This window comes from Zingiber officinale, chromosome 9A, assembly GCF_018446385.1.
Source record: "Zingiber officinale cultivar Zhangliang chromosome 9A, Zo_v1.1, whole genome shotgun sequence".
In the NCBI taxonomy this organism is placed as follows: Eukaryota; Viridiplantae; Streptophyta; class Magnoliopsida; order Zingiberales; family Zingiberaceae; genus Zingiber; species Zingiber officinale.
The window spans coordinates 15,947,489-15,973,073 of NC_056002.1; the positions used below are offsets into that span (position 1 = coordinate 15,947,489).

A 25,585-nucleotide genomic window follows, 5' to 3' on the forward strand; every position below is an offset into this window, starting at 1 on the left:
TTGATCTCTGGTCATGTGTTGGGAGCAACCATTGTCCAATATCTATTTAGATTTCTAAAAAAATTAGGAGAAATAAAATTTCAGCTCAAGTGTGAACTTATTTTAACTTGATTATTTTTTATTTTAATTTAACTTATTTTTATTTTTATTTTATCCTTATTCATCTCACTAGTTTAAGTTTTCGGACAAAGGGATTTTATGGTTTTGTGAAATGAGTTAAGTTGAATTTCAGGGTTTGGTTTAACTTGTGTTAGATTTAAGTTTAACCTTAGGTTCAATAAACATGCATTGTTTGGATAAACTTCTAAGCTGCGGTGAGTCGCCTGGAAATCATTAGAGTAACCACGCCTTTGAAAATTTTTAAATAGTCCTATCCATTGAACTTAATAGCTAAACTTTAGTCTAACCAGCTAGGATTAGTAAGGGATAACTTCAGTTAGTTTCACTAAGCCAAATGCACCAGGTCAAAATCATATCTTCCTAGACATGCATAGTTTCCCTAACCTACTATTATCCAAAATTTCTCCAGTGCTATTTTTCAAGTTAAACTTTTGTCTCTTTTAATCTAATTCTAATTTCCCTACCGAGTAAACTGTTGTTTTGGAGGTGCCAACTAAATTGGAGTCTCCCCCTGAATTATTGAACTTTTAGGTTTAGGTTTTAGGTTTATGTCGATTATTTTTATAGTTATAATAAACTTGATGGTAATTTAAATTAGTTTTGTAGTTATTTGATTTGAATTTATTTTTTCTATTTGAGTTTGAATTGCTCGACTTCATTTTACATTTTAGGTTTAGGTTTAATTTATTCGATTTTATTTTATTATTTAGTTTGGAATTTAGCTTTGAAGGTTTATTTTAGTTCAATTTTGGATTAAAATGTTTAGTTGGATTTGATTTTAGATAATGAATTTTATTTTTAAATACATAAAATTGATTGAGTCCTACTTGCGTGGTTAGGTATGATTTCGAAACTCATGCTTTAGTTTGTTTCTTATTTTAGCATATAAGTGATATAAATGTTTTCTTCGTTGAGCTGGACTTGTATCTAAGTCCGGATTGATTGTACACAACTCTTTGGGTTTTAAGGATTAGGCCTACATTTTTTGATCTAGTGATGAAAGCTTCTAATAATCCTTTGAGATTGTTAATTTCACTTTTTAATATTGTGTTTTCCTCCTCAAGTTTCATAACTTGATTTGGATTTGTACTTTTAATTTGTTCCTTGAGGTGTTGATTTTACTCAAGGAGCGTTCTAGTTTGTTTTTTATATTTAATTAATTTTTTATTCAAATACACAATTATTCTAAAGAATTTTGAGGTTAAGATAGAAGATACCTCTTTTGAATCTTCAAAAACGAGTGCAGAGTCGTGGCTTGATTCGTCTTCAGACTCATCATCTTGTTCTATCTCGTTTTCTGATTTTGGTCTGGATGCTATCAACCCGAGGTAGTTGTTATGCTCTCGATCTTCGATGTCCAATTCTTTGGAGGATGCTTCATCCCAAGTCACATTTTCTCCTTCCTGCATTTTGATATTAAGTGATTTATTTAGAAATGAATTCTTTTCCGTTACCTTTGCATCACTTGTTTCTTCGTGTAGTTCTATCAGTTTGTCCCAAAGCTCTTTAGCGTTCTAGAATGGGGAGACGCGGTTAAGTTCTTCCTTGATAAGTATGCACTAGATGGTGTTCGTTGCCTTGAAGTTGATCTAGGCCTTTTTCTTATTTTTCAGAGTCCATCTTTTTGGTTCAATTAGTACTTTTGTTGCCTCATCCATCGGTGCCCGGTATCCTCGTCAAATTGTGAACCATTTATCAATGTCGGTCTTCAGGTACACCTCCATCCTCTTTTTCCAATACGAGAAATCATCCCCGATGAAGAGGGAAAGACGAATAGTGTTGTATCCTCCATTTTGGGGCATTTAAGAAACCTTGCACACAAAGAGGAAGAGAAAATAAGTCCTAAGACTAGGTCTTGGATTAGCAGTGTGGAAGAAAATAAAGATATTAACACTGAATTGGTGTTGCACCAATTAAGAGTAGTTTGCAATGAAAAAAATTTATCCAAAGAGGTAATTATACTAATTTGGATTATATCGAAAAAGCTCAAAGAACCGAAAGAAAAATGTTAAAAGAGTTTAAAAAAAATCCGCCTCTTTGCATGATCGCTAATTGTACCAATTCAGAGTGATACCCACTCTGATACCACTTGTAGGATCGAAAAGACACCAGAGGGGGGTGAATAACGTTCATTAAAAATTGTGACTAAAAATAGGTACGCAATGGAAGAATAAAAGACAATGCTAACAAACTAGTTTTACTTGGTTCGGAGCCTTTGACGACTCCTACTCCAAGGCCCTCACTCATTGAGTGGTTTCGTTGGGCAATCCACTAATAGTCCAAATGATTACAAAGTTTAGTACAAGAACAAAAATCAATGTTACCGACAACAAAGAAAATAAGAAAGTCTTGATCGTCGGTTATCAGTGGAGCTTTACAGCATCATAGGAGCTTTTTCGGAGCATCACACAAGAGTGAAAGTCATAGCAGTTATTGTTCTGAAGCTCATAGTCGAAGGCCTTTATATAGGCTCATTCTGGGCACCTGGAACCCCTCCGGGCTCCTGGACCATGCCAGTCGACGCACCCCACGTCAGCTTCTGGATGAGTTTTCGAATCCGAGAGCCTGGACCAACTTCGGGTGCTCGGGTGCCCATGGCACCCGCCCGGGCGAGCTGGTCCGGGTGCCTGAATCTCTTCTGGGCTCCCGGACTCTCCTTTTCTTCAACAGTTTATTCCCTGCAAAAAAGTTTAGTCCAGACAAATAGAAAATATATTTATCCTACAAAATAGAGTTAGCACAACATAATAAAATAGGAGTAGTAATTAAATCTTGTCTTCTCGTGACCAGGAACTAGTCAAGGTCTTAGCTTAGGTTTTCCAAATGGACCTAAGTTGGACCAACGCCTACAGTTCCCTCAACGAGGAACACGTCCTTATTGGATCTCTCCTCCGGTTGCTTACCTTCACTTACCACTTGCAATTGCTTGACTTGCCTTTGACCCACCAGGTCTTTCTGCCAGTTGTTAGGTCCGCAGATCCAATTGGACTTCGACCGATTGTCAGGTCCCGCTGACCTAACCAGACTTCTCACCAAATATCGGGTCCCCCGAATCTATCTAGACTTCCCACCAGCTATCGGGTCCCATGAACCTAGCTGGATTTTAGCCTGGTGTCAGGTCCTTCAGACTAGTTAACTCATACTACTTGGTAAAACAATTAAATCTCAAAACATTCTAACTTTAAACCCCTTGTCATTCATCAAAATTTGAGTTAAATTATTAGTGCAAATTGCACCAACATACTCTTCGGCAGCACCTCGTCCCTCGGACGCACCGAGCCTGTCGACTCTCTCCCGTGTTGTCCTTCTCGTTGGCTGCATCTTTCGCTTGATTTCTTGTGATCCTAAATTCCTGCACACTTTGACATAAGAATCAAAAGACAACATGATCTAATTTTGACTTGGTTAATCACATCAAAACTATCACGGGGTACTAACACATCTATATAGCTCTTCAGGCTCATCTTAGATCCTTGGAAAAGGATAGAATAATCTATTGTCCTTTTAAGGTATTTTAATATCATTTTCATTGCTTTCCAATGTCTCGATCTAGGGTTTAACTAGAAACTCCTAACCAAACCAACAACATAGCTTATATTAGGACAAGTCCACAACATAGTGTACAGCAAATTACCAATAGCACTGGCATATGTTTTTTCCTTCATTTTAGCTATTTCTTCAGAAGTCTTGGGATACTATGTTACAATTCGACATATTGAAATATTGTAGCATCTTAGTGTTATAAGCCTCTTGAGACAGACCCAAAAGTTTTTTTTATCGATCTTTCATGATCTTCACTCCTAAGATGTGCTCATCTTCTTTTCAAAAATAATACCCTCCATTTTGGTATATCCTTTTGTAACTAGTCGAGCTTTGTATCGATTAATTGATCCATCTACTTTACTCTTGATTTTGAGAATCCACTTATCCCTAATAGCCTTTCGGCCTAGAGAAAGATCAACTAAATCTCAAACTTGATTCTTTTTCATTGACTCGATTTCCTCATCTATTGTAACTTTCAATTTTTTTCTCTAACTAAGCATCTTAATGCTTCCTCAATAGTTCGAGGTTCATCGTCGTCAACTAAGAGTGTTATTAATGCCTCATTCACAATATTAAATCATTTTCGAGGTTTAATGTTACGAACACTTCTTCGTAAGTTGGGTCGTTGAGAAATCAACTTATGACTTTGTAAATTACTCCACTAGGTTAACTAGATTCAAGCATCTCTAGTGATTCCTGATTTATTGATAAAAGAATATTATCCTCTTCCTTTATTTCAAATAAAGGAATTGTGTTATCAACTTCACCCCTTTTGGGGAACTCAGTTTCAAGAAAAGTAGGATCTCTTAGCTCTATTTAAGAGATGATTTCATCTTGTTGCTCACTAATAAAGACATAACCTTTAGAAGTCTCAGAATATCTTAAAAAGATACACTTCATACCTCTAAGTTCTAATTTTCTATATTTGTGAGTTTTATTATGAACATAGGCAGCTGACCCCCATGGTCTCAGATTACTCAAATCTAGTTGTTTGCTTGTCCAAGATTTATACAGAGTAGATGGAACAGATTTAAAAGACACTCAGTTAAATATATAGGATGCAACTAATAATAAATCTCCCTAATATGAATTTGACCAATTAGCATGAGCTATCATAGACCTAACCATATCTAGAAAAGTTTTATTTTTTCTTTCAGCAACCCCATTTTGCTGTGAAGTCCCAATAATTACTAGTTGTCTAATAATCCTTTTTAACATTACATATTGTATTGAATTAATCAAACAAATATTCACTTCCAAGGTCAGTGCATAAGGTTTTAATCTTATGTTTCAATTGATTCTCAACTTCGTTTAAGTAATGATTGAAGCAATTTAATGCTTCAGATTTATGAGAAATCCAATACACATGAATGTAATGAAATATAAACTTCTATTTCTAGCTTTCATATTCATTGGGCCACAAATATTTGAATGAATTAATTACAATGCTGACTCAGCTCTAATAGCCTTACCAAATTATTTCTAATTACTTTTTCAACAAGATAATGATCACATATAGACAAGTTAACTTTATTACGAGTGGCTAATAGACCCTCTTTAGCTAATATTTTTATTCATTCTTGTCTTATATGTCCTAGTCTAGCATGTTAAACTTCATCATTAATATCAGCATCACTAATAAGAGTAATGTTTGAAAAATAACTATTATTGTCGTAATCAATACCTGGTTCACATCAAAAACCATGAAACTATTTGATACATAATCATATCCTATTAACACAGAGTTAATTCTTAGTTCCACATAATGACTGTAAAAGTTTATACAATTAGCCAAATCAAGAATCACTTTTACAGCATAATTACTCTTCTGTGTCAGAGATCTGCTCTTTGTGTGGCAGGAATCACTTTTGGAGTGAAAAAGGTGATCGTCGACGAATCGGAGAGCAAGCAAAAGATATTGACACCGGTCGTGTGATCCTACACGGCCATGTGGCCGGTCCAGAGGAGGAGCAGCACACGACCTTGTGATCCCACATAGCCGTGTAATCTCATACGGTCGTGTCACCCATCCAGAGCCGAAGAAGCACATGGTCGTGTGATCCCACATGATTGTGCAATACATCCAGAGCCGAAGAAGAACACGACAATGTGGATCTCACACGACCGTGTCACTTGACTTGAAGCCAAGACGGTGTGGGCCGTGTGAATCTCACATGGTCGTGCCACGGGTCGTGTCAAGCCCGTGCCCTAGCCTATAAAAGGGGGTTTAAACCTTTTCTGGAGGGGAGGAAGCCGTCGACCTTGAGAAAATTATCCTGGTGTCGTTCCACGCCGTCTTCGACTGTCATTCGATGATACGAGACAGATTCCATCATTCCATCAACTCCGAAAGCGAAGTATTGGACCCAAGGATTACTCGACATCATTGGATAAACCTTCTTCTCCCTCCTTCTCTTCGTTGGGTTTTAATCGCTTTATTTCTCGATGTCTTTGGATTCTTTTCTTTCTTCTATAGAGTAGATTCATTGTTCTAGGACAAGGGAGTAGTTGTGGTTGTGTTATGATGTAAAAACTCATGGTTATGTCTTTTATCTACGTACATGATATTAACTTGCTTTGTATCTATTCGTTCTAATGTGAATGATATGTTTTGCCATGTTAGATCGAATGTTTGTGTAGAAATTGCTGATCTCGTAGAAGAAGTGTCTTAGATCATATACCCGAGGGGCTCTAGTGACAGGGGTAATCCATTTACGGACATCTAGGATGTTCCCTTTAAAAGAGAAGCAATTCCTCCATAAGGAAGTAGGAAACCACACCTAATTTCTATTTTTATCTTTACTGTTATTTACTAGACAGATATTCCTGTGATATATGGCCGAGATGCCCTAGTGACAAGGGTTAACCATTTTCGAATTTCATAGGAATCATCTCTATTAAATACTTAGGGATAATAAATCTAACTTCCTACAAATGCATGCTAATTGAAGGTAGGAAATTGGTAGACCATGATACATTAATAAACACTACAATGAAACTGAACTCCTAAAATATTCCCCAAACCAATATATTCAACACTTACTCTACTTCTCTTTTCCTTCTTCTAAGTTTCTTCTTTCTTTCTAGATAGTAAAATTTTAACAATCGGTAGTTTAGCTAATTATATGTGAGCGATCGCTAGTACTTATAACCAATCCCTGTGGCTCGATATCTTTTATTACTGATGATGTATCCGTGTACTTGCAGAAATGTAACAAGAATCAGGAAGAATAGATTACTACTTGAACCTGTTGTTCATCAATCAACTTATGATTAGCAGTCTTTAGCTCCCGAATCATATTTGTCATTTCCCTCAGATGTTGGGTCATGATGGCATTTGAGCATTTTTTACAACTGTGAAACTTAATTGTCAGCTGACGAAATTTATTGAGACTTACTCCACTGTACTTCTCTTTAAGAGCTGCTCAGACAGCATGAGTTGATGGTAACGACTCATACTCAAATACCAGGTCATCTACTATTGAACTAATCAATATTTCCTTAGTAGTGGGGTCCTTCCTTTTTCATACCTTATATGCATCTAGATCACGTTTATGATGTGTTGTAGAACCATCAGTCGGTCCTTCCATGAACTGATTTACAATCTCTAAAACTTCTTATTACTGAAGAACGTATTATATCTTGAGATGTTAGATTTTATAGTTATCCCCATATATTTTCTCTCCCTTATTGAATTCAGCTATGATATTTTTAGTAGCCATAATCTAACATAAATAAACATATTATTTATTATTTCAGTATAATTCATATGTATGCAATTAGCAATTGACTCAATGTAATTTAAGTTGGTTTACAAAATCAAGTGATAACTATATTTCCACTCATCATTTATATGATCCAATCTAATTAACATTGATTAATTTCATTATATGCATCCCATCAAATGAATTAATCATTAAATGAACTAATCATACAATGAACATATCATTAAATGAACTAATCATTCTTAAGATTGTTACCACATAACATTCATTTTCCAAATTCGTTAATCCATAACATAACTTTTCATTAAAATAGCACTGTTTATACATAATAACAATTTTTATTATATGATTTTATTAATATGAGCTTAATACTATCTACACATAGTGACAGTGATAACAACTAAACTTTACTTAGAAAGATAAGATAGTACTATTCCCAGTAGAAAAAATAATAGTGCAGTGGGCAATACTATCCCGTTCATCCTGAACTCGATGAAGGCAAGATCAGGCTCAGTATGATCCATCAGGTCCATACTCAGATCCATTTCTGGATCTTCCACACACTCTTTCGGATCCTCCTCTAATTCTCCAAGATCTTCCTCCTCATATTCTTCGGGATCCATTTCTATATTCTCCTCATATTCTGCGAGATCCATTTCTAGATTCTCTTCAGATTTTGCTAGATCTATTTCTTCTGGATCTGGATCCTTTTCAGATTATGTAGGATCCCTTCTGATTCTTCAAGATCCCATGCTAAATGAATTAAATCTCTGCACATCTCTGAATATGAGATGCGCCCTTCAGAGCGATCCATTAATTGGTGTGTTATTTCTCTAAGATGTCTTGGCAGTGACTAAACTAGAGTCCATCTCCTGTGTTCGTCCAAGACTAGAATCTCTTCTCGTTTGAGTTTCCAAAATAATCGATCAAGCTAACCAATAAGCCATTTGACTTTGTGAACCAGGTCATAATCAAGCTCCTTGATCTCCTCCCAAAGCTCACGTTGTCGTACATTGGGGCTAGTCATCGTGTATTTTGTTCATGGTATCTGAAATTGAAAATAATAATGTTAGTACAAAATCGATAAACCAACAACAACATTGGTCAAATCGAATACTCACATATGTATGAAAAATATACATATAGAATACATAAGCAAATAAGAAAAATAAATTTTCTTACAATTAGGGAGTTCCAGTTGATTGACATACTGGATTGGTTGATCGGGAAACTGGATCCTAAATCTCTTGCCCTCATTAAAATTAATCCAATTGGGATGATCAATTACTTTTATTTAATCTAAACTCATAATTAAATCATCCTAATTTAGCTAATTGTTTGAATCAGATTGAGATTTAGAACCAACCCAATCTAATATGATATAATCTAAATAAACTAGATCGATTTAGGTTAAATTATTAGATAGTCATACAAATCCAAAACCAATAAACATAATTAATTGAAAAAATAAAAACCAAAGATTAATTTTCAAATTTTACCAAGAAAAAAACTCTGTTTCCATTTTTTTCTCGTCGCATGAGAAAAATTCTCCCGCTTTTTCTCGTCTTATCTTTTCACACGAGACAGTGCCCACACCTGTTTTTTTTTTTTTTTTTTTTTTTTTTTTTTTTCGTTTGATTTATAAAAATTAAATGACGAATGCGAGGTTGCCTCGTTCTGCTGGCAATTGTCGGCATTTTAAAGTGGTCGCCAGAGCCCGCGGGCTAAGGACATAGGTCACCAGCCACCTAAAGTGGTCGTCAGTGTCGGATCGAAGAGATGTTAGAAAACTAAATTTAAAAATTAAATTATATAGTGAAAAATAGAAGTAAGAAAAATAATATTAACATAAATTGTTTTTATGGTTCGGAGCTTTCGACGGCTCTTACTTTAAGGTCGGCACTCATCGAGTACTTTCATTGAATAATTCACTAACGGTGTTACCGACAACAAAAGAAAAGAATCTTGATCACCGGTTGTTGGAGGAGCTTTTCAGCACCATAGGAGCCTTTTTGGAGCACCGAGTAGAAGAGAAAGTCGTAGCAGTTGTTGTTCTGAAGCTCCGGGTCGAAAGCCTTTAAAAAGATCAATTCCGAGCACCTGGACCACGTGGCTCAGCCAATCGACTCGCCCCATTTCAGCTTGTGGATAAATCTTCGGGTCCAAGCGCCTGGACCGAGTCCGGGCACCCGGACCGCCTAAGCGCCCACGACCCTGTCTGGGCGAACCTGGTCTGAGTGTCCGGACCCCTTTTCTTCAGCTTCTCCTCCTGCAAAAAAAAGATTAGTCTAGGCAATTGAAAAATATATTTTATCCTGTAAAATACAGTTAGCATAACATAATAAAATATGAGTATTAATTATATCTTATCTTCACGAGATGAGGACCTAGTCAAGATCTCAACTTAGGTTGTCCAAATAGACCTAAGTTGGATCGACGCCTACAGTTCCCTTAACGAGGAACGCACCCTCACTGGATCTCTCCTCCAATTATTTACCTTCACTTACCACTTGCAGTTGCTTGACTTGTCTGTGACCCACCAGGTCTTCCCGCCAATTGTCAAGTCCGTAAACCCAACTGGACTTCGGCCGGTTGTCAGGTCCCCGGACCCAACCGGACTTCCTGCCAAATATCGGGCCCCACGAACTTATCTCGATTTCTCGCCAAATATCGGGCCCCGCGAACTTATCTGAACTTCCCACCAGCTATCGAGCTCCACAGACCTAACTGAATTTCAGTTTTGTATCAGGTCTTTCAGATCAGTCAACTCCTGCACACTTGGCAGAAAGGTTAAACAGCAAATCACTCTAACTTTAGACCCCTTGTCATTTATCAAAATATGAGTTAGATCATTAGTGCAAATTGCAAGAAAAATCTCTCTCTTTTTGATACAATGACAACTTAAATTAAAGTGAGAAAAAAATAATATCGACAAAACAAACAAGTGATTAAATTTGTTTTACATGATTAATTTTATTTATTGTTTTTCTATGTTAATCTTTATTCTTTCTATTTGACATTCATGAAAAAAATTAGGGTAAAAGAAATACAAACATACAAATAATGTTAGATCCTATGTCAATATATTATTGTAAGTAAAGTTATGAAAACTTCAGAAACGTGAATTTCCAATCAAGATTTTTAAATTAATATAAAAAAATTTCTATGTAATATTTTCAAAAGGAATTTTAAAAGTATTTTTAAAGAATAAAATTTTCCAAAAGAAATATTTTTCTATGGAAACTATTTAAGTTTAAAAAAAATTCAGTTTAAATTTATTAAAAATTTCCTAAGTAGAAATTTAATTGACTTTATAAGTAATATTGAATGAAGTTTTTTAAAGATTTCAAAAGAAATGACTTTTTAAGATAATTCTCTAAAATATTTTTCAGAATATTTTAATATTTTAAGGAACTTTCAAATAGGTTTTAAATAATTTTCAAAATGAATTTCATAATTTCTGAGTAAATTTTTATAAAAATATCTAAGGGATCTTTAAAAAAAAAGATAAGTATTTGTAAATTTATAAAAAAAATATTTCTAAAATTAATTTTAAGGTACTTTTCTAAGAAACATTTTTACAGTACTTGTAAAGACATAACATTTTAAGATTAATTTTTAAAGTACAAAAGAAACAAAGAAAGATTTTTAAAATAAGAAAGATTTAAAATAAAAGAAATTAAATTATTTTAAAATTGTTTAATCAAATCCTTCTCTAACCCGGATATTTGTATTGAACAATTAAAAGAAAAGTTTAGTAAATATTAAAAAGAATTTTAAGTTAGAAATATTTTTAAAATACTTTAAGATTACAAATTTAAAATATTTTTTCGGATTTTAAAGGTATGTTGTTCAAGGTAAAATAATTTCAGAACAAATATTTTTTTTATATAAATTATTTGAATTTTTTCTTACCCTTAAGTTAATATTTCCCCTTAAGTTAACACTCCCCCTTAAATTGTACTAGGGTTTGAACCTGTTAAATTGTGCAACACCTTTTCAAGACCCCTGCTCCCTGTTAATCTAACACCTTCTGATTATCTTTGTTAGCAACAAGGATTTCTATCTTAGTGTCTAAGGAATTTACTGTTCATGACACTAATGTTCATCAAATATATTATTTACTCTTTATTATGATTGTTCATCTAAGTTTGATTAATCATTAATCAATTATTGTAAAAATAATTAATCTTACATGTATTAAGTTTAAGTTTCAGGTTAAATGAAATAATTTATTAATAATTCAATAACAGTTAATCGCTATCAATGATTTATTGATTAACTTTTACTTGACACGATTCAATAATTTAATATTTATTTGATTAAAATAACTTACATTTCATATTAACTGATTGAGTTAATTTTAAGTTTTGATTAGGTTTAACTTAAACAAATTATTGATTTAAAGTTGAGTTAAGATTAACTAAGTTTAAAGTTAGTATTAATTCTAAGTTAAATTTATTGAAGTTATTAAACAAAGTTAAGTAAAGTTAAAGTTCAATTTGAGTTAATCATGAATTAAGATAAATTATGATTTAATTAAAGTAAAATTAAGATTTTGATTAACATTAAAATTAAAGTTGATTAAGTTAAATAAAGGTTAGGTTTAATTAATTTTTAATGAAAAGTCAAGTTTGATTTAAAGTGAATTAGAGTAAACTTAGGTTTTAATTAAAGTTCTAATCAAGTTAATTTAAATCTTTAGTCAAATTAAGTTTTCAATTAATGTTGAATTGAGTTCTTAATTAAAGTTAGTTTGAAGTAAAGTTTAGATTAATATTTTGAGTTTTAATTAATTATTTAATTAAGTTTAAAATTTAAGTTAATTAAATTTTAATTGATCTAATAATTTGTATAATCAAGTTTTAAGTTAAGTGTCTAAGTTTTAAAAAGATTTTTAAAATAAATTTTTTAAAAGAATTTTAAACTAATTTTTAAAATAAATTTTAAAAATAATTTTGAAATAAATTTTAAAAATAATTTTGAAATAAATTTTAAAAAGGATTTTTAAAATAATTTTGTAAAGGAATAATAATTTTCAAACAGATTTTTAAAATAAATTTTTTAAAAGGATTTTTAAAATAATAATTTTTAAAAGGATTTTTAAAATAATAATTTTAAAAAATATAGAATAATTTAAAAGGATTTTAAAATAAGTTTTAAAAGATTTTAAGTATAATTTAAACTTTAAAAAAAAATTTACATAATTTTTAAAATCATTTTTAAATATTTTTAAATTATTTTAAAATATTTTTATAGGATTTTTAAAATTATTTATAAGGATTTTAAAATAATTTATAAGGATTTTAAAAGAATATTTAAAATAATTTTATCATAATTTTTAAAATGATTTTATAAAATATTTTTTAAAGTATTTTTAAAATAATTTATAAAGTATTTTTAAAATAATTTTATCATATTTTTTAAAATGATTTTATAAAATAATTTTTAAAGGATTTTTAAAATAAGTTTTAAAGTATTTTTAAAATAAATTTTTAAAATAAATTTTTAAAATATTTTTAAAATAATTTTTAAAAGGATTTTTTTTAAATAATTTTTTAAAATAAATTTTAAAAGTTTTTTTAAAATAATTTATATATGATATGTTAATTAAAATATGTTTAATTCAATTTTGATTTTAAGATTTAATTAAATTAATATTGGTATTTAATTTAATTTAATTTAATCCTTATTTATTTTTTATTTAATCCTTATTCATCTCACCTATTTTATGTGTTAAGAGAAATGAGTCCTATGATTTTGTAAGATGAGTTAGATTAAATTTTAGGGTTTGATTTAACTTGTGTTAGATTCAAGTTTTGCTTTGGGTTTAATAAATAAATATTTTTTAGATAAACTTTTAAGCTTTGGTAAGTTACCTGGACATCATTAGAGTAACTACGTCTTCGAGATTTTTCAAATAGTTATATCCATTGAACTTAATAACAAAACTTTGATCTAATCAGCTAGGATTGGTAAGGGGTAGCTTCAGTTAGTTCCACTAAGCCAAATGTACTAGGCCGAAGTCATATCTTCCTAGATATGCATAAACATAGTTTTCCTAACCTACTATCATCTAAAATTTCTCCAGTACCATTTTTCAGGTTAAACTTTTATCCCTTTTAGATCTAATCCTAATTACCCCACTGAGAAACCTATTGTTTTGGAGGTGTCAACTAATTTGGAGCCTCCCCTTAAATTAATGGATTTGGTTTGATTCTACTTGCTTAGTTAGACGAGTTTTAGGAACCCTTTCTTTAATTTGTTAAGTTTAATTAAGTTTTAGTTAATGTTTAATTAATTGTAGTTTAGGTTGAATTTATGTTTTTTAATTTTAAATTAATTAAATTAGTTAAATTGTCCTTATTTAAAGGAATATACTTAATATTTAAATTTTCTTTCAATTTTAGTTTTATTAAGTCAATTAAATTATCTCTCTTTAAAAGATTATTTTTAATGCATATGTTTTTATTAGTTTTTAATTTCGAATTGGTTAAATTGTTTATTGTTAAAGGTTTATCTTTAATGTTTAACTTTTTATTAATTATTAATTTTGAATTTGCTAAATTATCTTTGTTTAAGATATTATCTTTAATATTTAATTTCAAATTTGTTAAATTTGGTTTTGATTTTAATTTTATCCTTATATTTTCTTTATTGTTTAAGTTTATATTATTAATTGAATTTGTTATGTTAGTTTTATCTATGTACTTATTTTTAAGATTTAAATTTTTGTTAATTAAATTATCTTAATTTTCGATAGAATTTTCTAAATTGATATTATCTAGATTATTAAATAATTTATTAAGATATTTATTAATTTTATCTAAATCTATTTTCTCAATTTTTTTAATTTAAAATTCAAATTTATCTTAATGTTTGAATTAATTATTTTTGAGTTTTTATTTAATTTTGAATTTTTTGAATTAATTAATTTATTTAAATTAATTTGGTCAATGTTCTATTTGACCAAGTCAAGGTTGACCAATTTAGTCAATGTTTTGATTGACTTGATCAGAATCTAGATTATTTTGTAGTTCTAAATTTGAATCATGTAAGTCTAGATTAGCATGGACCATATTTGGGATAATTTTATATTTATCTAACTTATCATGCATATTATTTAAACTACTACTGATATGAGTATTTTGATAAATTATACTAACCTTAAGCGCATCCCTTAATTAGTAGGCTTCTTCGTTAAATTTGAGTCGAGTCTGGATTCACTTTTGACTTAATCCTCTAGCTCTATTGGCTCCTCGTGAAGCTTGGTTAGCTGAGTCCAGAACTCATAAGCATCTCGGTGTTCTCTAATTCTGCATGTAATTTCATTAGACAATAATTTTACAATTGAATTTATTACCTTTCTATTGGCTTATGTGTTTTGGGTCGTTTGCCTCAATGTCATATCGCCATCGAAGTCGTTCATAAGGATGAAGCATTCCATCTGCACCCTCCACAGATTGAATTCGTGGCTCTTGTACATCTCATATGGTAGTGGTTCATGAATGCTCCGTCCTTCTTGATGAGACATTGATATACTTGCAAAAAATATAAACAAGAAGCAATTCTAAGACTTTGTCTTGGGATAAATAATGTGAGAGATAAAGAAATAAGGGTGTTTCATCAATTTTAATAATAATACTATTATTATTATTATTATTATGACAATTTTTGTTAAACGAGTTATTTCACCAATTCTAACTAATAGTGAAAAAATTAAAGTGAATTTTTCAAAAAAATAAATGGAGGGAAAAAACGAAAGGGGTACAAATAATTTTTAAACAAAATGATATATAATTTTTTTCTTTTAAAAAGAAACTCCCTTTGCCTGATTGATGGTTGGACTAATTCAGAGCGGTACCCGCTCTGATACCACTTATTGGATCAGAAAGACGCTAGAGGTGGGGGGGGGGGGTGAATAGCGATCGTCGAAAATTTGATTTAAAAATCAAGTTATGCAACGAAAAATAGAAGCAAGAAAAACAATGCTAACACAAGTTGTTTTTACTTGGTTTTGAGCCTTCGACGATTCCTACTCCAAAGCCTGCACTTGTTGAGTACTTTCGTTGAGCAATTCACTAATAGTTCAAAAAGGTTACAGATTTCCAGTACAAGAACTATAAAATGGTGTCACCGATAACAAAAGAAAAGAATCTTGATCGTCGATTGTCGGAGGAGCTTTTCAGCATTATAGGAGCTTTTTCAGAGCACCGAGCAGAAGAGAAAGTCATAGCAATTGTTGTTCTGAAGTTCCGAGTTGAATGCCTTTAAATAGGTCTATTTCGAGTGCCTGGACCATGTGGCTCGGCCAATCGACGCGCTCTACGTCAGCTTATAGATAATTCTTCGGGTTCGGGAGCCTGGACCAAGTTTGGGCGCCCAGACCGCTTGGGGGCCCATGGCCCCGTCTGGGTGAGCCTGGTCCAGGCGCCCGGACCAGCTCCGGGTGCCCAGACCATCTTCGGGCGCCCGGACCAGCTTCGAGCACCTGGACTAGCTCAGGGCGCTCATACCCCTTTTCTTTAGCTTCTCCTTCTGCAAGAAAAGATTAGTCCAAACAATAAAAAATTATATTTTACCTTACAAAACAGAGTTAGCACAATATAATAAAATATGAGTATTAATTAGATCCTATCTTCACGAGACCAGGACCTAGTCAAGATCTCAACCTAGGTTTTCCAAATGGACCTAAGTTGGATAAACACCTACAATTCCCTCAACGGGGAACGTGCCCTCACTGGATCTCTCCTCTAGTTGCTTACCTTCATTTACCACTTGTAGTCGCTTGACTTGTCTGCGACCCACCAGATCTTCTCGCAAGTTGTCAGGTCTGCAGACCCAACTAGACTTCAGCTGGTTGTCAGGTCCCATGGACTCAACTAGACTTCCTACTAGATATTGGACCCCGCGAATTTATCTGGATTTCCCACCAGCTATCAGGCTCGGCGGACCTAGTTGGATTTCAGCCTAGTATCAGGTCATTCAGACTAGTCAACTTCTGTGCATTTGGTAGAAAGGTTAGAAAATAAAACACTCTAACTTTAGACCCCTTGTCATTCATCAAAACATGAGTTAGATTATTAGTGCAAATTGCACCAACAACTGGTGTTCAAGTTAGTCCCGGCGACAGAGAAGATGCGAAATAGTTACCGCGCGCCCCTTTTTTTTGGCATGACTACGCAACCTTGGTCGTGATCGCTAAAGGGATTTTCTCCTCTCCCGAGCACCACTTGGCTCTGATACTATTGTTACTTGTAATAAACATTTTTGTATGAAACGAAATAAACTTATAGTGCTCAAAAAAATATCACCGCCGTGTCCTGCGAAGAAGAAGTTGTTGTCCCAAAAAAGATCACCATGTTGGAACCTTCCCCTATTTCCGCAAACCAAATCTCAATCAATGGATGTTCTCCTTTGCCGATTGCTTCAATCACCTCCAACTTTGTTAGCCTTTTCTTTGATTGCTCTTGGACACCGAGATATATAGGAAGCTTACATCAGTTTGTAACCAATACTTTAATGACATTTCATTGAGATTAAATGGAGGGAGATGAACAAATCACCTCTTTCACTTCCTAACGTTGCAAATTTTGCAACATCTAATATTACAAATGCTGCAACGTCTGTAACGTCTAATAGGAAATGGGGAGGCACATCATAGTGGACGCAAAGCTGAATTATCTAACTACCTATAATGCATTGGTAATTCAAGTTTACTTTATTTTTGTTTTGCCAATGCCGCAAGTCCATTATCACTAATTACATGTTTCTTTTCTTTAGGAAACATTTTTCATTCACCAGGATTTATCAAGTAGCGATGGTTTCCCAGAGCTTGTCCTGGAACTTAAATATGAAGGTACTATGTTTTACCACCGGACTATCCTATTAAACTGAAATTGTAGGATTATTATATGTATATTTTATGCAGTGAAATAAGTTGGATAATTATACAAATTTGATGTTGTGATGGATTATTATATGTATATTTTTTTTACTTATATTGTATATTTTACATTTAGAAAGATTTGAGAGATATATTGATTGTATTTGCAAATTTAAACACTGAAATAAGATATATGCAGGGATTAATGAAATCTTAGCAAGGAAAGAATAAAACATGACAATATATGTTTCTTGCTTTCTAATTTTTCTACTTTTCTGTAACAATAAACACATTTAAGTGTCCTGAAAATATTTGTACAATTTGCTCGATATTTGTATTTCAATCAACCCATTTGATGTGCCTATGTCCATTTTTTAAGCTAGTATTGCTACATACATTTTCTATGAAGTTTATGTTTCATCACTTTCAATTACTTCTAAAGTTTATGTTTCTTTTATTGAGGAATTTTATGTAGTTGTTATTTAGATTGTCTAAACTAGTAGCCTTTTATTGATGTTTGTAGTTATTAAATTTAGAATCTTATTTATAGTTTTACACTTTTCATACCATGTGTTGAAACCAAAGAAGGGTTGAAATGAATTTGTAAAAACTTAAAAGGTTATACCAATAAGACTTTATATTAATATCTTGGGTATACCATTATGATTTTTAATTTGTAATATATATATTTATTTGAGTAGTAGTCCTCAAGAGTATTAAAAAAATATCGGAAAGTTAAAAAAATGGAGACTTAGCAAGTTAAGGAGCAATGAGAGCTACAATGTCACCTCTTCATCAACACCTAAGTAGAAAATCTCATATTATTGTATTGCTCTACCTTAGTTTTATTAGTATCGTTATTTATTATTATACTGGTTGCTTATAAATGTTTTTTAGAATATTGTAAATATTATTTTCAAATGTTGGAAACTTTTATGTTATTATTTTTTAAAATTTTAAATTTTTAATGATTTATAATACTATAAAATATTATATTAAGACAATGATTTTTCACGGTTGTAAAATTGGTATCTGTCTTCAAAGACAATGATTTTAAATTGTTATCTTTGAGCACCCCATAATAACATGGTCTTTAACAACTGTTCTAAAGGGGTTATGATATCATGAAAAATTATTATTGTTAGACTTTTTTCTTATAGTAGATGTCGAAACGCCACGTCAATCTACTTGATAGATAAACTATAGGACTTTATCATCGTTTATCTCAAAATTAGTCCTATTATAAGAACCGTGTGTATGTATATATATAATTCTTTTTTTTTTATCAAACTATAAATAAGAGGACCCGGATTAAAATGTAATAAGAACAATTATTTTAAAGAGGGCCTTACAAGTTATATTTTGAATTTACTCCATCATACAAGGAAAAGACGTCAAAGATTAGTTAAGTAAAGTTTGTATATCTAGATTATATAAAAAAAAATTGATCGAGCAGGCTTAATCACACCAAACTTCCAAGTTAAATTACCAAATTAATATAATTAAATCTCCACTTTTCCTCTTCATTCATGAAAAGAAAAGATTATTTATCATTTGATTTATTCCTCGCTGTCAATTCATCTTTTCAATTTTCTGTTGAAGTAAACAGACCTGAATTTGTCGTCAAGTCATAATGGAGGAAATATTTTTCCTACTAAATGGGCCCACACATTTAAATTGCCGACCATCTAATTATTCTATTTAATGCCCCTCCTCTCCATGATTAACTCAATTTTTTTAAAGGAAGATAATTATTCATTTTTTTGTCTCCAAATAAATAAAAATTAAAGCAACTCTCGTACCATATAATTTTTTGTTTTGCATTCTGCAATAATTTTTTAAAAATATTTTTGGAGAAAATCAAACACCATTTAAATAAAAATAGTTTTATCATGCAATGATGTGAACAAATGAATAATAGCACCTTTATTTTTATTTTATTTTATTTAAAAAAAATCATGAATAGATAGACACGGGCTTTTGTTAAAGGTGAATTAGGAATATTTTGACCTCTAAATAAAGCCCATTATGGCCTGCCGAACAGCAAAATCCTTCTAGCAACAGCAGCACCCTTCTCCAGTAGCTTGAGGCGTTCAAAGTATACAAGTTCAAAGTGTTTATTCTTCTAAACCATAAGTTCAAAGTATATATATATATACCACGATCGATCTTCGAAACCACAATGTTTTAAAGCTCACGGCCATGATTTATGTGTTTTCTAATTCAAAAGGCATACAAACCATAGCAAGATGAGGCACCCGCTGCTCAAGATCAATGCAATCCACTACTTCAAGATCCATATTTTACTGATGAAATATCCTCCATAAGATCACTTACGGAGGGAGACTCCATAAAATCTATGTCCAACGAATAGTGCTAGAGTAACCTTCCGACTCGAATGAGTAATGTTAAGAAGGCTCTTTTGATTTCCCTACACATACCTCACATCCCCACATTGCTATCAAAACTGTAATCACACAAAACTTCACTTAAAATAGGGCACACACAAACTTGACTAGGCGGCATAGCCAAACAAAGAGACCCTTACCGTCACCCTTTTCCAGCACTACGACACTCTGAGACAACCCTAGTTAGAGCCACAGCATTCCTTAGTAGTCCACAGCAAGCTCATATGCTTAATTACTTCAACTTTGACTTGATTCTTCATGGAGAATTTGGCTGCAATGACCACCAAAGACACAATCCTTGGCAGCGGGAAGAGCTAATGCCCATCTCAAAGTTCAACCTCTTGTCTTAGCTCTCTTCATGCCAAGGCTGTCATGGAAGGGGGAGATCGACCCCGACGTGTGAGAGCCTTCATCGCGGAGGGTACCGTTGAGTATTGCTAGCTCTCGGAGCTGCTGTTTCTTTAAGAAGTCAACTGATTCGTCCTGCAAAAATGAATGCTGGAAGCTTTAGAAATTGAATCTGTAAAGAGAATAGTGGCTGGTTTTGATGCTGGATGAAAGTATACCACAGGTTTCAGCATCTCCTCGAGGGCTTCACGGGTTTGCATTAGGCGGGTATCAACAATTTCGACAGGCAAGTCTGCTTCTACGAGAATGTGAAGAGGCTCATTGAGATGTTCATAACCTGGTTTCCCTCGCATCATTTCCTCCTACAAATAAATCCAATTTCAGCTATTATTATGAAAACAGAAATATGCATTTTGATTTTCATAAAGTAAAGAGAACCACGAATATGATACAAAACAGAATAGATGGTAGAGAGCAAGGAAGAAATAGAACAAAGTATCAAAGTTCGTGTGAATATACATTCAAGTCACTCGAGGTCTAAGAATTGTATCATGAATAGGGCAAAGAAATTAAATATTGCATTTTTCGCTTGAATATATATTAATGTGGCCTCGGAATAGGCCTAGGTATGTAGACATCCCTCACTGGGTGCTACTGCAGGTAGTAGATGATAAATGTGATTAGATTATTTTGATATTTTGTGAATTGACATTCACACCTCTAGAGTCTAGATATTACCATAAACCTTTTATCCTAGTTTTGCACTTATTTATCAATATGCTAATACCAGTATAACACAGAATCGACCAAAGATAAACAAGCTACAACCCAACAAACAGTGAGCCTGATGCAGACAAAAGGGAATTTATTGTTAAACCATATTCACTTCAAACGCAGGTTAAACCTGCATTTACCTTAGGAGAAGGCAACAACACAATCATAACAGGTTAGCTGTTGTCTAGGAAGCACTAGAGAAGTCACACTAATATATTGTGTATAAATGCGATAGTTTATTCAAAGATACAGATACTGAAAGATACAGATTGACTTTTGGTAATAATATTAGTTTTTATGTTGGGCATTAACATCTGCCTACATGTAAAAGGTAATGCAACTGATTAACCTACATAATAAAACAAATATACTGTTTGGATTGTCTCATAATCTGCATCTATTGGTTTTCTCTAAGAGTTGTAATTACAGTGCCATGCATGGGATTCAGAAAAAAGAGTAATAGTTGAAAGGAATTTGTACCCGAACAGGATCTTTAATACTGCCTCGCCCCCGTATTAGAACACGACAAGCAGTGAGAGCCTCAAGCCTCTTAAGAGAGTTTCCTCTAGGACCAAGGAGTCGGCCAACAAAGTTATACTATAAAAAAATCAGGGGGAAACATATTAGAGAGAATGCCTTCATAAAACAAAATTTGAAAAGCTAAATTGTGCGGCTCACATTGGGGTACTGATCCACAGGAATATCCACCCTAATTGTTTTCTTTACAATAAGACCAGAAGAGCTGCCTTGTTGCCCAACCCAACCACTCCTAGTTGAAGGCTGTAATGTTCCCAATCTCTGCAGAACAATCAAAACCAAGCAGAGGTAAATACACAAATTGACAGAAAAGAATTCTTTCTAAGACAAGAACAGCACTAAGTTTTCTACACAATACATAGAAACCGAAAATTAAAAGAAATATTGTTGCATACAATACTCAAAATCAAACACCTGTGTCCAAGGTTATTTATATTATATGTTTAAGCAAAAATGCTTAAACAACTGCATCATCTATGACTAGCATGATTAAGTAACTGATTTGTCAATGCAGTTAAGCCAAACATTACAATCGTTCAATCAGACATTCTCCAGATCATTAAGTTGTTCAGTATGTGAAGGTTACCTGACACATGTATCTCATGAAAACAATGTGAATTTTACCCTTTCTAAGACATAGAAATTCTAAAGAAGCACAGTATGTGGAAACTTGGAAGCCATTCAAGATGACAAGGTCATAACTAAAATGGATTGACACAATTACGTTAGTAATCAAGCATGCTGCAAGGATGTAGACACAACATCTAGTGTTACATCAATTGTAAACCTATACAAACAATGCACTAAACAGAAAATCAATTTGTTAGTTTCACCTAGTAAAAGAATATGCAGGATAAAATTTACTGAGCAGTATACTAGATAAAAAGGAAGTCATGTTAATAGTCAGTATCCGTACTTCAGATTGAAATGCTGATGCCCAGCTATTCATGTCAGCAACGCCTCCATTTGGAAATAATCCTCCAGTGATCAGTGGGCTACCATGTTCAAAACCAGATTGATCTAAAAGAGATGCATTCTCCAACAGTGTGGTTACACGCAAAATTTCTGCTCCACATTCAATTTCAAGCACAAGAACTACCGGTTAGCTTTGTTAATTGAATTAGTTAGCAGTAAATGGACAGTCATGGGTTAATGATTGGATAATTAGAACCATGACCAATTGTACAAACTGGTAACAGACAAGACATATTAAGAAAACCTGAATTAGCTTATTCTACTCCTACAAGGTAACCAATTAAAGTGATATTGTCTGCAAAAATACAGAGCCAATGGAAAGTAATATAACCATCCTCTAGCAAACCATTATCTTGGTGTACTCAGCTTGGCAAAATAAGAACTTTTAAGCTCTTACCTTTGAACAGGTTAAAAAAAGTAGCAGATCGGAGCTTCATTGTGCTCAGAAGATTGATGTTCATTAAACTAATATCACTGAACACACATATTTGGCATTGGAAAAGAAAGCTCACACTTCTCATTTTGTGAGTACATGCACAGTTGTTTTTTCCCCCACAGAAGTCTATTGCCATCACTAGGAATTCATAATTTGACATGTTTGAATTAATTGAAGATCAAGTGATTCACTCAATACAGACAATAGTTTGGATCAATTATCATATGCATCACATTCAAGTTTGGTTAGTAAAGCGATTCAAATAATTTAAAATAGTGCATTTCTCATTCCTGGCAATATCATTATGGAATAAATAGGCACAAAAATCTTAAATTTCAGAATCATGCTTCTGACAAGTAGACATCAATAATCCTATAGTTAACTACTCATATCTCACATACATTACCAATTTCATGGTAGACAACAGCAAATCTCAAGCAAAAAATCTGGTGACCTTAAAAAGATTTGAGAACTCACCCTGGCTAAGCAAGTGGTAACTGTGAGGTAGCACTTGCACAAATGGGTTAAGCTTCTGTTGCTCCGCAAACAATTCCGCTAGATACCTGGCAAACAATACACGTCTCAGAACTTTCACAAGAATATTTGTCAAATAAGCAACATCCTTAGGCCTCAGGAAATTGAAAGGAAGATATTCCAAACTGTCCCAAGATACAGAAAACAAGTTCCCTGAGATAAATGTTTGCATCCAGATGCGACAGATCTACCAAAGGACATGTTTTAGAAATAAACCCCCACCCAAGTTGGCAAGGTAGACTGCTAACTCAAACCCTTCACTACAACTTCCAACATCCAAGGTCCTTATCAACTAAGCTAGTTAGCATCTTCTTGCTAAAAACGTCTATTGATTAACCTCTAAAATACAATATGGATTCCCAAAATGAAGGCTTGCACAAATTGGACATCGTCTATAAAATCATCATAATCTGACAAAATAAAAATCAGTTCATACCAATCGAAGCAAGATCTAGATCTTAAAATAAAGTCCAAAAGATCCGGCAAAAAAAACGAAGATATAATATTAAAAATTACTGACTCCACCACGCAATTCCTGAATAAAACAAATTCGAAAACCGATTGCCAACCAGAGTTTGGAAGACCCAGAAAATCACCAGTGCATGGTCCTTGTATTAATCAACAGAGACAGATGAAAACAACCTAAAGAAAGGAAGGACCAAAAAGACAACAACAAAAAAAGGTTTATTTATTTTTGGCTTTCCAACGATATGGAAAGCATCGGGAAGAGCAAAATCTTACTTCTCCTGCTCGCCGAGGGCGCCGCCAGCCGTGCGCATGACGGAGATGTGGGGCGAGTGAGGGGCGGTGGAGGGAGAGGGCGAATAGGCCATGTATCTGCCGGAATCCATCGTTCCGGAGAGATCGGCTCCGGATTCCTGCAGGACGCGACGATCGGGCGGAGGATTGTGGAAGGATCTCGATCCCCCAACAGCAGAGCGGCCTCGATTTCGCAACGGCTCGGCGCGGACGAAGAAGGCAAGAGGAGGCGGCGATGAATGGGAGAGGAAGAGGAAGCAAAAGGGTGGGTTGGGTTGGGTTTTATTTATGGTGCAGGACTAAACTGGAAACAGTAAAACACCATTCACTGCATGCCACTGGAGGAAGGCTGGGAAAATAAGGAAAACAAAAACAGAATATATATATATATATATATATCCACTGGAGGAAGGCTGGGAAAATAAGGAAAACAAAAACAGAATATATATATATATATATATATATATATATATATATATATATATATATATATATATATATATATATTTCCATTTAAAAACAAATAAGATAGGTTTATTTATTATAAATTATTGTTTCTAAAAATATATAAAATAAATATATTATTGGTATTTGATGCATAAATAAATAAAGGGAACTTCCATCCTGAAAAGGATACATTATTAATTATTCACCAATAATATTTATAATTAGTGTCTAGAATATGATCATTTAAATTTTTAAATAATTATACAAATTCAAATTGAATAGTTAACTTCACTTAAGTTCAAGCCCAACTTTGTTAATTTTAGACTTGATTCCGACTTAATTATCTTATTAGTATTATAAATTTTAGTTCAATGATGTTTGGAGGTGGAGGAGGAGGGCTCATAGTTAAGGAAAGGCTTGCGATTGATAATGAAAGGTGAAGAAAATTTTATGATCCATAATAGAGGCTAAGAGGAACTCATAGTCTATCGTAGACGTGTTGATTATGACTTAGGACGAATGAGGCTTCGCATCCAAGGACAAATGACGATAGGACTTTACGATTAATGACAAAAGATGAAGGAGAACTCATGGATAACGATGAAAGGCAATGTAGGAATCATGATTGATAACAAACAATGGTTGAAACCTCTCAATCGATATGTGTGTGTAGGAGAGGGGAGGGTAAATAGTGATTTTTTTTTTTTTTTTTTTGAGTAATGATGAAGTGGTATGTGAACAATCACACAAAGGTTTATGAAAGGTGAAGAAACCTTATGAGATAATAAAGGATCGAGTGCATGAGTCGGTCCCAACATTTTTTTATTAGATTTGTTCATGAATTTCAATTACAACAAACATTATTATTTTTTAAATTCACGCGGAAAAAATTCATAAAACAAAACAAATATTAATCCTCATATTTTAACTCTAGAAAAATAACAGAAAAGAACTTCATTTTATTCATACAAAATTTGCTAATATTTTCATTTTACTTCCTTAATTTAATAAATTACATTATACCTTCCCGCATTCATGAAAAAATGGTATGATTTCGTAACAGTTAAGGGGTAAAATATAATTAGCTAATTAA

The 25,585-nt window shown here is 32.8% G+C and overlaps 1 protein-coding gene across 1 annotated transcript; it reads right to left on the reverse strand.

Annotated features, from left to right (window-relative positions):
• Window positions 1-19,559: 19,559 nt before the first annotated feature.
• On the reverse strand, window positions 19,560-24,305 carry LOC122018987 (KH domain-containing protein At5g56140-like). Its single transcript, XM_042576492.1, has 7 exons — window positions 24,028-24,305; window positions 23,230-23,315; window positions 22,258-22,406; window positions 21,483-21,602; window positions 21,285-21,401; window positions 20,249-20,392; window positions 19,560-20,165 (listed from the first exon to the last, which is right to left on the reverse strand). Exons 1-7 carry the CDS (start codon window positions 24,135-24,137, stop codon window positions 20,016-20,018), a joined length of 876 nt encoding a protein of 291 aa, XP_042432426.1. The 5' UTR covers window positions 24,138-24,305; the 3' UTR covers window positions 19,560-20,015.
• Between the last annotated feature and the right edge of the window lie 1,280 nt (window positions 24,306-25,585).

What these genes read in the sequence shown, in the direction of transcription:
- LOC122018987 (XM_042576492.1), bottom strand. Translation starts at nt 24,137, where the DNA reads ATGGATTCCGGCAGATACATGGCCTATTCGCCCTCTCCCTCCACCGCC. An exon ending in CATCAGCATTTCAATCTGAA is followed by an intron (nt 21,603 to 22,257) that starts GTACGGATACTG and finishes ATTGTTCTGCAG; the next exon opens with AGATTGGGAACATTACAGCC. An exon ending in CTGTGGATCAGTACCCCAAT is followed by an intron (nt 21,402 to 21,482) that starts GTGAGCCGCACA and finishes ATTTTTTTATAG; the next exon opens with TATAACTTTGTTGGCCGACT.